The 14,528-nt window shown below is 44.3% G+C and overlaps 2 protein-coding genes across 2 annotated transcripts in view; both read right to left on the bottom strand.

Annotated features, from left to right (window-relative positions):
* LOC310858190 (uncharacterized protein) overlaps positions 1–1,320 on the bottom strand; it is a gene marked incomplete at its 5' end in the record, with an annotated part of 208,254 nt that extends 206,934 nt beyond the window's left edge. The window contains 2 exons of the mRNA XM_083764295.1: positions 792–1,141; positions 1,308–1,320. Of these exons, the coding sequence (XP_083620421.1) occupies positions 792–1,141; positions 1,308–1,320 (363 nt within the window). The remainder of the gene's footprint in view (positions 1–791; positions 1,142–1,307) is intronic.
* Positions 1,321–2,606: 1,286 nt separating this feature from the next.
* The window catches only part of tmem132a (transmembrane protein 132A), a gene marked incomplete at its 3' end in the record, with an annotated part of 28,382 nt that continues 16,460 nt past the window's right edge, over positions 2,607–14,528 (bottom strand). The window contains exons 13-16 of the mRNA XM_083764296.1: positions 14,157–14,348; positions 11,767–13,083; positions 4,143–4,177; positions 2,607–2,610 (exon numbers count right to left, since the gene is read on the bottom strand). Of these exons, the coding sequence (XP_083620422.1) occupies positions 2,607–2,610; positions 4,143–4,177; positions 11,767–13,083; positions 14,157–14,348 (1,548 nt within the window). The remainder of the gene's footprint in view (positions 2,611–4,142; positions 4,178–11,766; positions 13,084–14,156; positions 14,349–14,528) is intronic.

Genomic DNA, 14,528 nt, shown 5'->3' on the forward strand with positions numbered 1-14,528 from the left:
CTACTGTACTTTAAATAAACTCATGTATTGATTTAAATAATTTTACATAATTTTATTGTATTGTCATGCTCCATGCATAACCCCATGCGTTACAATGCAATACACCAAGTACAACTGCAGAGGTCAAACTTTACATTTTATTTGAATTAATTGCACAATCACAAGTTATTATGAATACAATCTACTCTTTTTTTTATGAGCCATAGCTTAATAGCAAATTTTCAAATATGAGCTCTATAAAACTGTGACTTTGTCAGATATCATTGGATACTGCATCTGTCCATTGCTTTCTTACAAGCTTTTCCAACCTTTCGTGCAGCTTCCACTACGGCCTTTTTCACGTTGGAAAGGAAGGAGTTACTTTTTTCAGCGTCATCTCTAGCTTTCCGGACATACTCTGTATACAGCCGTGTCTCGGCCTGTGCCAGGACAGCCCCTGGAGGGAATCGCTCCTTCAGATCCTCCGTCGCTTTGAGTATCGCAGGTTGATTGAAGGCCAGAATCTTCGTCACCTCTTCCTGTATCGCTCCCTCTGCTTCTTGGAACATCTCAGTGGTGTAGTGCCTTCTTCCGTTCTTTTCCACCATCGACTCGATTTTCACCAGCAGCTCGGTGACCTGAGAGGGGTCCTTGGTGTCGTTGTCGAAGACATGGTAGCCACCGTCACATTTTTTGATCAGTTCTTGTAGTTCTTCACAGTTTTTCAGAAAGACTTCAACTGGTTCACCTCTAAGCTGGTCACCACCAGTGAACAGAATGACGGTGTATTTGGTTGACATTTCACCAAATACCGTCTGAATCATTTCCACAGATTTCTGCTCCTCTTCTGTGAATCTTCCCAGTCTGATCACAAGCAGGAACACTTGGGGACCGGGAGCAGCAAAACACATACACTGTTTGATCTCTTTAATGATTTTCTCTTCACTAGAGTTGGTGTCAAACAATCCTGGAGTGTCAACAACAGACACCTTTCTACCGTGCCCTACTACACTGGCTTTCTGACACTGTTCTGTCTGAGATACGGCTGCAAGTGAAGATTTAAAGGCTTCATAACCCAGGATGGTGTTTCCAGTGGCGCTCTTTCCAGCTCCAGTCTTTCCAACCATCACAATACGAACTTCTTCATCATTTGTTATGAGAGCTGGTGGATTAAAATGGTACGGTTATGGATGATTGTCAGAGGTTTCCAAAAAACATTGTTTAAATACTATTATATTAGAGTGTGTGTGTGTGTGTGTGTGTGTGTGTGTGTGTGTGTGTGTGTGTGTGTGTGTGTGTGTGTGTGCGAGAGAGAGGGGCACATATACCTTTTGAACTCATCATGTCTGTCTTGAAGTGTTACTCTGTAAGAAAGAGAGATTGAGAGAGAGAGAGAGAGACACTGTTAAATGCAATCTACAGCAACAGTTTTTCATCACATATTAAAATGAGGGGGAATTGTCCTATAAAATTGGCACTTTTTAACAAGTCTCGTCAACACAATCTCAAACCAAATATAATTAACATAATTAACGGCCATAATGACTTATTCCATCACTCACCTCACAAGAAAAGGAGAACTGATGACGAGACAATCGTCCTGATTGTTTTGGTGGTTCTATGACTGTTTTGACAGCAGCGAGAACCTACAGTATCAGTGGATATAAGAGTAATAAGTATAAGTAACTATATAGAATATGCAATATAGAAATACTCTGTTACAAGTAAAAGTCCCGAATCCAATATGTACTGTAACTTAAAGGACCATTTCACCACTTTTCAACCTATGTTCATATAATAGATCCTCACTAATAATCATGAATAAATGCCGCAATTTCTTTCTACTCGGTCTGTGTCTCATAGGAGGGCTGTGGGCAGTTCAGAAACCGTCTTAAAGTGACATCATCGATGGGGAATACAAGCTAATAGTAACTGAAAGCAATGCGAAAATAGAAGCTATCGTTCTCACGATAATGAAAATCTAAACATCTTTGTAAAAAACATCTTGTTTAAAAAAAATCTGCCTAATGATGATGTCACTGGAAGACGGTTTCTAAACTGCCCACAGCTCTCCTATGAGACACAGACTGAGTAGAAAAGAATCGTGCCATTTTATCATGATTATTACTAGGTCCTATTATATGAAGATAGGTTGAAAAGTGGTGAAGTGGTCCTTTAAGTACGAAAGTATTGGCATCAAAATGTAAAGTACCAACATGCAGAATGTCTCATTTCAAGTTTTAAAATGTAAAACAAATTAGGAAGTGTCACCGTTTGGGTCACACTTTCCCATGTACATGTCACTAAAACTAAAAGACAGGAGTTCTCAGTATCATACCTGCTTCAATGTTGAAATCCTGATGTATAGGTCTACTCTGGACAGAGGAAGAATAGAGACAGGGTGTGAAGAAGGACCAGATCACTGACACATCTCTGGTGTTTCCCTATCCTTTTATATATTTCAGTCTGCAAACAGACTTCAGTGTGTGTGTGTGTGTGTGTGTGTGTGTGTGTGTGTGTGTGTGGGAAGGGGGGGGTCAGCAGATCTATCTCGTTTACATAACGAGAGACCATTCATTCATTCAAATATTCCGTGATGAGATCATTTGACCGGATTAAGCAAAATTCTATCTGCATCACAGAGAAAAGGAATACAACAGCAAAGTAGGAATAGTAGGAAATGCCTTGTGACACGCTCCATATATGGCCGTCTCCATTATGAATATCAATTTACAATTTACAATTTAGGCATTTAGCAGACGCTCTTAATCCAGAGCGACTTACATTAAGCAGGAACAAAAAGCATGGGAATACATCACAAAAAAGCATTTATCATGAAACATGCGTAAGCTAAGAAAGTAACAGTGGAATATCTATATTATGAGACTATACATATAAACTATATATCTATACTACTATGCTATACATATGTACTATGGCGTGCTATGACTATATACAATGCAATTATAGTGCTATCTACATAACATGCTATAAGTCTATCAAATGCTATCTAAGTCTACCGAAATGCTATCTAAGGGGGTAGGATAAGTGCTATGGGCCATGATGGAGTCTGAAAAGGTGGGTCTTCAGACTACGGCGGAAGATTGGGAGTGATGCTGCAGTTCTGACTGCAATGGGAAGTGCATTCCACAGTTTTGGAGCCAGAAGGGAGAAGAGTTTGGGACGTGTGGAGCGCTGTCCCGGCATTTTTAGTGAGGGTACTTCCAGCTTCCCTGCGTTGGCTGATCTGAGTGCGCGGGAGGGTTTGTAGGGTTCAATCATACTTGCAAGATATGGGGGAGCCATACCTTTGGTTGCTTTGAATGCCAGCATCAGAGTTTTGTATTCTGTGCGGGCAGCGACCGGGAGCCAGTGGAGGGAGCGGAGCAGGGGGGAGACATGTGAGAATTTTGGCTGGTTGAAGACCACGACACAGACCTCATCATGGAGAAGACTGGATCATTGACTATAATGTAGATCTGCATATATGGAGCAACTCTACATCTGACCTCAAACCTCAATCCCTTAGATGTTGATATATGGAGCTGACCTGTTCTGACGTTCCATATGTTGATCCTTCCTCTTTTGACTGATACCTGTCCATTCAAACTCTAGATGGACCACCCCAAAGTTATTAGTGCAGCCACACCATGCAGGCAGCCAGAAAATGAAGGCCCGGACCTACCTGGGCCCTCATCAAACCCTGTACGCCTACACTCAAGACACTGCCCCCGCTGCCACACTTAGATCTCCATATATGGAGCTGTCCTGTTCTGACAGTCTATATGTTGATCTGACCTCATCAAACCCTGTACACTCAAGACACGCTCCATATATGGCCAGTACAGAATTCCTTCCATATGTTGATCTGACCCCCATGCCAAAGTGCCAGTACACTCGCACAGCAGTCTGCCGTCACCCAGGCGGATGCGTGACAAAGATACGGATACCTTTTTACCATGTAAAAAGGTCTGTAGGAGATTTGTCCCCTAAGCCATTAAAATGATATGGTTATGGATGAGGTTTCAAAAACATTGTTTAAATATATTATATCGGAGGTTGTGTGTGTGTGTGTGTGTGTGTGTGTGTGTGTGTGTGTGTGTGTGTGTGTGTGTGTGTGTGTGTGCGTGCAAGAGACAGAAAGTGAGAGAGAGGGCATATACCTTTTGAACTCATGTCTGTCTTGAAGTTTGTGTTGCTGTAAGAGAGAGATAGAGATAGAGAGAGAGATAGAGATAGAGATAGAGATCATCATTATAATGTCATCATACTGTATTTGCATACTGTATAACATAGATGGGCAACTGGTGGCCCAGGGGCCACATACGGCCCCCACCTTCACAGGTTAATGTCAGAATAGTAAATACTGAAATATTATTGATTTCAGTTGTTACTGTTTCAAACATGCAAATATGACCCGCTTTAATTACTTCAGTCTATTAGTAATTGAATGATTAGTATTAAATTTGTATTGTCTGTAGTAGCCTATGCGTGTGTGTGTTTAACCCATTTTGAGCGGGAACCCCTTTTGGTGTTACATACATATACATTATGTTATAATTTAGCTATTGAAAAATAGCAGATCTACAAGCTCATAGCACGCCACTCCGGTCTGCTATTTTTGACTATCACTGACATACTGTAGAAACATGAGGTATTTCAGAAAACTGTCAGGATTTAGAAGACATTTTTTTTAATTTTTTCGACATCAGGCTTACCTGCTTCAATGTTGAAATCCTAATGTCTGGAGAGATGGAGAAAGTACAGTATGAAGACAGGATATGAAGTTTCATCAACAAGGACAGTGAGCTGCTGACATCTCTGTCTCCCTGTCATCTTATATGGATTTCTGTTTGTAATTTGTTCACTGGGGGAAGTCAGAGTTCATTATAAATGTCGTGAAGTGGTCATATGCCCGAATTAATCAAAGTTCAATCAGTGCCACAGATAGAAGGAAAACAACAGCAAAGTAGGAATAACACAATCAACAATTGACATAATCACGGTTCAAGGTTCAAGGTTCAAGGTTCAAGTTTATTTAGTGTCCCCGAAGGGCAAATTGGGTTGCAGCATAGACAGTACCTGTTTCTTAAAGATCCGGTCTAGGCCGTTCATTTGCCAATAATTTTAGAGGTCACTTTTACAATTTTCCCTAGGGAATCAACTCTCTCTCTCTCTCTCTCTGTGTCTCTCTCTATCTCAATTAGTAATTAAAGTAAGTACATTTTATTTATAATGGAATTTTTCAAAAGTTCAAGAGGTACGTTGTCTCTCTTGCACGCACGCACGCACGCAACACACAGGGGCGGGCGGCATTAGGGATCTGGAGGCCAGTTTCCCTGAAATAGTCAAGACGTGCTTGAATCTGAATAATTCCTTGGGCCAAAACTATATAAAAACGTGTTAATTTGTCCCTGTATGTTGTTATGTTATTTTGAACACCATGGGACATTAGTTGACCTGGGCTAACAAGAATAAATCTTAACTAGACACCATTAGGGTCCTAAAAAAACCATAAACAAATAATTCACAGTATTTAGTAGAAAGAGAAATATCTAAGTAATTTTAACATTTTCTGTTCGTTTGTAATCAACTGGGGACCCAGGGGGAAGATTTGTATAAAATGTATACAAGTCTAATGCACCATTTGGTATGTTTGTATGGCAGCCTGTAATCCATATAACTCGAGAACAGTTTACCCCACCGACTTCAAATTCGACAAACGCGTTCCACAGGGAGTGCAGTGCCCGGTGTCGAGTCGGTCGGACCCATGGTTGTCCAGAACCGCCACAAAAGGACTCTGCCTGGGCTCTGGACAGGGCCTGCAGAGCCCAGGCAGAGGCCAGTTCTCCATATTTGGGCATGCCTTTTTTTTTTTTTTTTTTAAGATATTTTTTTGCGGCTTACGCCTTTATTGATTTTTTAAGGGATAGAAAGTAGGCTGACAGGAAACGGGAGAGAGATGGGGGGATGACATGCGGTAAAGGCCGTGTCGGGTCCGGGAGTCGAACCCGCGGCACACCGCGACTGGATCACCAGTCCGGTGCCCAGACCGTTACGCTACGGCCTGGGCCGGGCATGCCTGACACAGAACTCCATATAGGAATAAAGGGACATAGAGAGACAAATCTAGGGGAGAGAACAGATGGTGGAGGTGAATGGAACACCTCCACCATCCCCTCCCAGTGAGCTGTGGCGTTCCACAAGGAAGCATACTAGGGCCTTTACTGTTCCTAATATTATGTAAACGACATGACTTCAGCATGTGACTGCAACTTGTTCCTGTTTGCAGATGACTCTGCACTGCTAGTCTCGGACAGGAACAAACTGCAGGTTGAAAAGGCCCTCAGCTCTGAACTCGGTAGAATCTGCACCTGGCTCGCTGATAACAAACTATCTTTACACTTGGGAAAAACTGAATCCATTCTCTTTGGATAGTATAATAGTAATCTCAGCAAGGCAAATGGCTTCTTGGTTAGAGTGGGTGACAATGTTATCACACGTAAAGATGAAATTACCTAGGTTCCATCCTGGAGGCTAATCTTTCCAGTGATAAAATGGCCACCAACGTAATCAAAAAAGTCAACCAAAGAACAAGATTCCTTTACAGGATCTCCTCACTGGACAACAAAAACACCTTAACAGGAGCCCTCGTACAAGGTGTCTTTGACTATGCATGCACCTTCTGGTACCACAGCACCTGAAAGGCCCTTAAAACTAGGCTCCAGACTTCCCAAAACAAACTGGTCAGGCTCCTACTTGGCCTCACCCCCCGAACCCACCTCACCTCTGCCCACTTTGACAGGCTGGAATGGCTTATGGTCGACGACAGAGTACAGCATCTTGCAATGGGTCTGGTCCACAAGATTCGATACACCACCAAGATACCCATGTACCTGTCTAGATACTTCCTTAATGTTAACGAAGTCCACGACTCCACACCCTCAACACCAGAGGGAGTGCAACGAATGTACAGCCCAGATTTGGCACAAACAAGGGACTAAATTATTTTCGCTTCTATGCCAATATAATGTGGAACGCCCTACCAACAGTCATTAAGACATGTGAATCCCTTGTCTCCTTCAAAACCGCTCTCAAAGGGCACCTACGGACGGCTGCAATTGGAAACTGGCCCCCGTAAAATCTGAATCCCCTCCACCCCCCCTTTTCCCCCCACTGTATATGTTTCTTTTCCCTTTTCTGATGAATTCCTGTTTCTGTTCTTTGTCTATATAGAAGTGTCTACTTGTACGTCTCTAAATGTTTTGATTAATTGAACATGGTGGAACCTCTTGTAAACAAGTGTAATGCTTAATTGGGTCGTCCACTCACAGTTAACAGTCTTTGTATTGAGTTTGTGCTTGAAATGTACTGTAATTCTGCACACTGTTAATAAATATTTCAATCTCTTTCAATCAATCCAGGAATCTCCATATATGGGCATAAAAGGGACACAGACAGATAGGTAGAATCCGTCTCTCTCTGCACACACACACACACACACACACACACACACACACACACACACACACACACACACACACACACACACACACACACACACACACACACACACACACACACACACACACACACACACACACACACACACACACACACACACACACACACACACACACACACAGCCCTACAAGCAGAACCCAATGCTACTGAAGTTTCTGACATTTTTTAGACCCAGAGCATGGGGTCCTATTCCACCTCCACCCTGCCACCGGGTACGCACACATAAATAAATGTATACACCTTCGGATAAGTCCTTCTGCGCTCTTTGAGGACTTTTTTTTTCGTGTGAGGGCTTCTGTGTGAACTTTAAGTACCTATAAATACCGCTGTGAATATCTCCTGTGGCGCGGAAGCCGTTAAGTTTGTTTGACCGATTTGGTCGCTTTGATTCTTCTCTTCCTTCCTTGTTTATTGACACCTCATTGTATACCGCCTATCTGGCTAGCTAGTGGCGCTATAGCTATGACAGAGCAGATCAGAGGCAGGAACGTAGCCGGCACAAGCCAACCGCACATCGGGAGGCGGTACAATAAACGGTAAATAAACAAGAAGAATCAAAGCGTCCAAATCGGTCAAACAAAGATTTAAAATACTTAACGGCTTCCGCGACACAATAGAATTCGCAGCGGTATGTATAGGTACTTCAGAATAACGCAAACAAAAAGAAGACGTCAAACGGCGCAGACTCGATGTTACCGAGGATATTTATGTCCGCGTTCCAACATTCCCATACGAAAATATAGATACGCACAGGGACCCTACGCAAAGTGACATCCAAATTTCAGAAAAGCTTTATGGAGGGTTCCGAGAGGGGCTAACACACACACACACACACACACACACACACACACACACACACAGTAACTCTTGTAAGTTTTACAATAATTGTATTGAAAATTGCAGATACAAATACTAAATAGCTAAATACTCCAATAAAGTAGCCTACAAGCTTGTACAACTACAAGTGTACCTATAAGTACTTGAATACATACATGTACTGGTTACTTCATACCACTGAGTGTAGTGTAGGCCTCATAGCCTGTCTCAGCATCACAATCAAACAGAGCTCAATAATAACTTCATATCACATCACATAAAACAACAATGCTGACTCACATAAAACAACAATGCTGACTCACCCTGCTTTACCAGGGAACATCAAGTGAAATTAATGATGAAATGAATTACATCAGCTATAGTAATTAGCTAAGCTAACACCTGCAGAAACTCAGGCTGAGTTCGATTATTGAGAAAATGTGTGTGTGTGTGTGTGTGTGTGTGTGTGTGTGTGTGTGTGTGTGTGTGTGTGTGTGTGTGTGTGTGTGTGTGTGTGTGAGAGAGACCAAACTTGGGGGTGGGCGCGCCGAGGACTTAAATAACCTGTCCCTTCATCATTCATCCCTTCATTTGAACCACTTCAAGTTTTAACTCTACTGTGGGCCTACATCAAATCTCTGCATTGTTTGAATGAGCTGGCTATTCAAAAATATCGAAAATATTTGGACAAATATACATTATCAATTTGGTTATTTTGTTAATCTATGATCATTTTATGTATTTCCGAATAGTATTTCTGAAGTGTATATTTTATTCACACAGCTACATTTCAGTTGAAGCCCTCTAGTTTACAAAGCAATATCCTATGTTTCAAGTTTGTATATGTATATAATATGGTGCAACTAAATTCTTACTTTCTGGTGTCCTAAACAAGTCAAACTAAGACATTGGGTAATGTGAAAAAATTGAAAAATACATTACCGGTATTTATGTTGTAACTGCGAGCCAGGCACGGTCATAATGTAGACTTTTATTTGACAGAATGACAGCTGGTCAACAGCGACTCCTGTTGACTAAAGCTAGTCATTTCCCACGTGAGGTGGAAACTATCCAAAATTCAAATGCCGGGGTGAAACATTATCCTCTATATTTCATCTTCTTTCTTGCTTTTATGTAGTGCTGAACCCGTGGAAATGTATTAAATGCATAGCCATGTCCAGTCTTGCGACTCTGTGCCATAATTACAAAACACATAGCAGAGGATGGTTTCGATCCATCGACCTCTGGGTTATGGGCCCAGCACGCTTCCGCTGCGCCACTCTGCTGTCCGGGATCTCAACTACCAAATATATGTATATAAACCTGCTAGGTCACATTCGGTGGCGCTCTGCGAAATATTACAGTGAGTCAGTGACGGTGCCTGATTAAATACATATCCCTAGTAATAACACGAGGGACAGCAACCTCATGAAGTAAGACAAATGTGGTCGGGGGAGGAGTATTGATGAAGTCATGAGAATTGACAATTGGGATTTTGAGAACAGTTTTCAACATGGCGTAGTTTACTGTACAGCAGAGTGGCGCAGCGGAAGCGTGCTGGGCCCATAACCCAGAGGTCGATGGATCGAAACCATCCTCTGCTAGGTGACCCATTATTTTCTGCACATCATAAGCGATGATTGCTTGTAGGTATGAATTGAAAAGGACTACAATGAGTGTTATGTGAGTTATGCTTTTAGCAAAATATCATAGTACCACTGTTGGCCACCAGATGGGACAATTTGCCTTACATCCTGTGTGGTTTAGGCCAGTGATTCTCAACCTTTTAAATTTAAAGGCCCCGGCCCGGACGGTTAGCTCAACCGTCTGAGCACGTAGGCTGCCAAGCCAGCCGGACGGCGTGCCGCGGGTTCGACTCCTGAGCCGGACGGCCCCACCCCAGTTCGATATGCATTAGAGCAAAGTGAGTTTAACGTTGTTTGACGTCGCTTAATGCAGTCAGATAGGACTTTTCTGTTTGGCTGTCAGAAAGTAGTTATTTCTCTGCCACTCAGTATCGTTCCCACATAACTTCCGGGTATGATGATGATGTCACGGCACGCATACCCTCTGTTCATAGACATACTACATGGGAAGGATTCTGTTTTGCTTTATCATTGATGTGAATTTTGATGTGACATTTTTTTTATTGTACCGTGATGTTATTGTTCCTCGAAGACACTGCAAATGAGGGAAAGCTCATCATTGTCTTTTGAGAATAAAGGTTTTAATGAATGAAAATAACACTCAGTCACACACTGTACATATATTTTGTATTGTAATTATTTAAGTGTATGGAATCATGCTGAAATTAAATGCCTCCTCAAGGACCCCATGGTACCTGGGCAGCCGGCTGGGCCACACCCCACTTTTAAAACCATGAAAAAGCCTGGATTGCAGCTACTGTAATGATTGTGGCTTTCCACTGTTTCCAGACTACAGTATATGAATTTAACTTCCACGCAGCAAATATCCAGTGTCCCTTTAACCCTGTCAGAGTTAATCAGACCAGTGTGTGTCCAGTGGAAACCTTGTATGAATCTGATCTCAGGTCAGAATGAGTTAAGTGAATCAGGGTTTTACTGTGGAGAGTGTAAAAGAAGATCAACAGTACAATAGTGCTTTATGTACAAATATTTACATTAACCACTCAAGCACTCCTGGTGATGATTGAGCTGTGAGCTTGTCGATCTGCTGTTTGTTTTGTTTGTTTGTTTTTCAACCAAGGTTCATGTTTTAGGTTGTTATTATTGAAAGTAAAAGATGAGTGTTATTTCATTTTTTATTCTTTTTCATTTGCTGCTTTCTTTAGTTTTAGGGATTTTAGCTTTTTTTGACAGAGGGGTGGTGGCATTAGAACAAGTTTTATTTTTTATTTTTATTGTTATTTATTATGAGTGAAAGATACATCCTAAGATGCACTGGGACACATCTTCAGTGATTGTGCCTCCCCCTTCACATTCAATAGATCCCGTGACCTTTTGTGGCCAGATTTAATTTCCTGGGGTCTAGTAGGACTATAGAAAATAATAATAAAGAAATCAGCATAAAACTTTGTAAATAAAGACACATTTAGCCACGTGTTGGAATGCCCCAGCCTCTCTCTCAAAAATAGCTAAAATCGGTAAAACTAAAGAAAGCAGCAAATGAAAAAATGAAAATAAAATGAACACTCATCTTTTACCTCATCTTTAACATGAACCTGGGTTAAAAAAAACAACCAAAGTTGTCTTTTTAAGTGTTTTGTGGTTCATTCTGGACCTGGAAGAGATTGCTGCATGTTTCCCCCCCAATAGAACCATCTCAGTGTCATCTCTATATACTGAACAAGCGTCAACAAACAATCTCTACTTCCTCAACGTCTTCCACTTCCACTTCCTCCGTCTTCTCCTCTCTCTTCTTCTCGTCTTCTTCCTCCTCCCCCAGCTCCTCCTCCTGTCCTATCACCTCCACCTTTCTCCTCGGCCACGCCTCCTCGCCCAGCTCCTCCTCCTGTCCTATCACCTCCACCTTTCTCCTCGGCCACGCCTCCTCGCCCAGCTCCTCCTCCTGTCCTATCACCTCCACCTTTCTCCTCGGCCACGCCTCCTCGCCCAGCTTCTCCTCCTGTCCTATCACCTCCGCCTTTCTCCTCGGCCACGCCTCCTCGCCCAGCTTCTCCTCCTGTCCTATCACCTCCACCTTTCTCCTCGGCCACGCCTCCTCGCCCAGCTCCTCCTCCTGTCCTATCACCTCCGCCTTTCTCCTCGGCCACACCTCCTCGCCCAGCTTCTCCTCCTGTCCCTTCAGCTCCGCCTTTCTCCTCGGCCACGCCTCCTCCCCCTGCTCCTCCTCCTGTCCCTTCAGCTCCGCCTTTCTCCTCGGCCACTCCTCCTCCTCCCCCTGCTCCTCCTCCACCTTTCTCCTCGGCCACTCCTCCTCCTCCCCCTGCTCCTCCTCCACCTTTCTCCTCGGCCACTCCTCCTCCTCCTCCTGCGCCCCGCCTTCCGTTTCCCCCCTCCGCTCCTCCTTCTCTCTGTCCGACACCGCTTTCCTCCTCCTCCTCCACTCTCTCACCGCGCAGGGGAGACAGTTTACCAAAAAGAGGACGGTCGACAGACAGAGTAGAGAGAGGACCACTCCCGCCCCCACCTCCAGCTCCCTCTCCTTGTCCCGACGGCCTCCTCCTCCTCCTCCTCTCTCCTGGCTAGGGGAGAAGTACAGGTCACTCTCCTGGAGGTCCGGCCTCAGAGCAGCCTGTTCCAGGCCCCGCTTTGCGCCGCTGTTCCCGGCGGCCCTGCCGTGATACTCGTCGGCGGTGCCGTTGTCGCCGGGATCGCCGTCGAAGTTCGCCGTGTAGACGCCGCCGTCCGATTCGACCAGCATGTCCGAAATGTCATACTCCAAGTCATCACTGTCCCCGTCCTCGCTCCCCATTGGCCGGAGGAAGTCGGAGTCCAGGTTGACTCTTATCCAACCGGATCCCCTCGCCAGCCTCCTGGTCGGTGGTCTGCCGGGCTCCTCCCCTCCTCCCCCGGCACCTCCGTCGAAAATGGAGTTGGAAGTGACCGGTCGGTCAACGCAGGCAACTACGAGGAGTTCCGCCCTTAGCAGAGGCCCGCCCCCGTCACCCTGGGCGATGACACGCTGGACGCGGCCGGGAGTCACCACGACCACGGTCTCGGCCAACGAGGAGAGGCGTAGGGAGTAGGGAAGGCCGTCGAAGGAGGAGAGGAGGGACGACGTGTCATCGCTGAACTGGAGCCACGTGCTGATGGAGGCTTCCTGGAGAGAGAGAGAGAGAGAGAGAGAAAGGGGCAAAAAGAACAGTTTTTTTGTGGTTTAGGCTTAGCTTAGACGTTGATTAGGTGTTTCTTAAACTTCTATATATAAACCGTTTATATCTTAGGTTAGCCGTTTTTTAAACGTCTATATCGGTCTATATTTAGACTGTCTTATAGTTGTTGAATCAACGTCTAACAACTTTCTTTTTTAGACCAGTTATAACCCATTTTTATAGTCATTTAGACATATTTTAGACGTCCAATAGCCTGAAAATGCTCAGTGGGTCTTTACAACATGGGTTACATTTTCTTTGGAATGGGACCACAATGCAACGACAAACATGTACATCCACACAGGATGTACATTCACACAGGATGTACATCCACACAGGATGCATTCACACTGGATGTACATCCACACAGGATGCATTCACACAGGATGCATTCACACTGGATGTACATTCACACAGGATGTACATCCACACAGGATGCATTCACACTGGATGTACATTCACACTGGATGTACATTCACACAGGATGTACATCCACACAGGATGTACATCCACACAGGATGCATTCACACTGGATGTACATTCACACAGGATGTACATCCACACAGGATGCATTCACACTGGATGTACATTCACACAGGATGTACATCCACACAGGATGTACATCCACACAGGATGTACATCCACACAGGATGTACATTCACACAGGATGTACATATTCACACTGGATGTACATTCACACAGGATGTACATCCACACAGGATGTACATCCACACAGGATGCATTCACACTGGATGTACATCCACACAGGATGTACATCCACACAGGATGCATTCACACAGGATGTACATCCACACAGGATGCATTCACACTGGATGTACATCCACACAGGATGCATTCACACAGGATGTACATCCACACAGGATGCATTCACACTGGATGTACATTCACACAGGATGTACATATTCACACTGGATGTACATATTCACACAGGATGTACATATTCACACTGGATGTACATATTCACACAGGATGTAAATATTCACACTGGATGTACACCAACCTGTCCATATTCGTAGAGGATGTTGTAGGCCGTCACCGTCGTCGTGACGACAGCAGGGTGGGCGGGGTTGGCCTTGACGGACATGCCGAGCCCGCCGACCACCTGCACCAAGAGGTCACCCAGGGTCACGGCTTCAGAAGACACCGTGACGTCACAACTCCCCAGCACCCCGTCCCACTGCTCTGATATGACCTGACAGACAGACAGGCAGACAGACAGACAGACAGACAGACAGACAGACAGACAGACAGACAGACAGACAGACAGACAGACAGACAGACAGACAGGCAGGCAGGCAGGCAGGCAGGCAGACAGACGGAGAGACAGACGGAGAGATATACTGACCATGATATTGACATGATACTGACCATG

This window comes from Protomyctophum parallelum (genome assembly GCF_964188405.1).
Source record: "Protomyctophum parallelum genome assembly, chromosome: 5".
NCBI classification, from domain to species: Eukaryota; Metazoa; Chordata; class Actinopteri; order Myctophiformes; family Myctophidae; genus Protomyctophum; species Protomyctophum parallelum.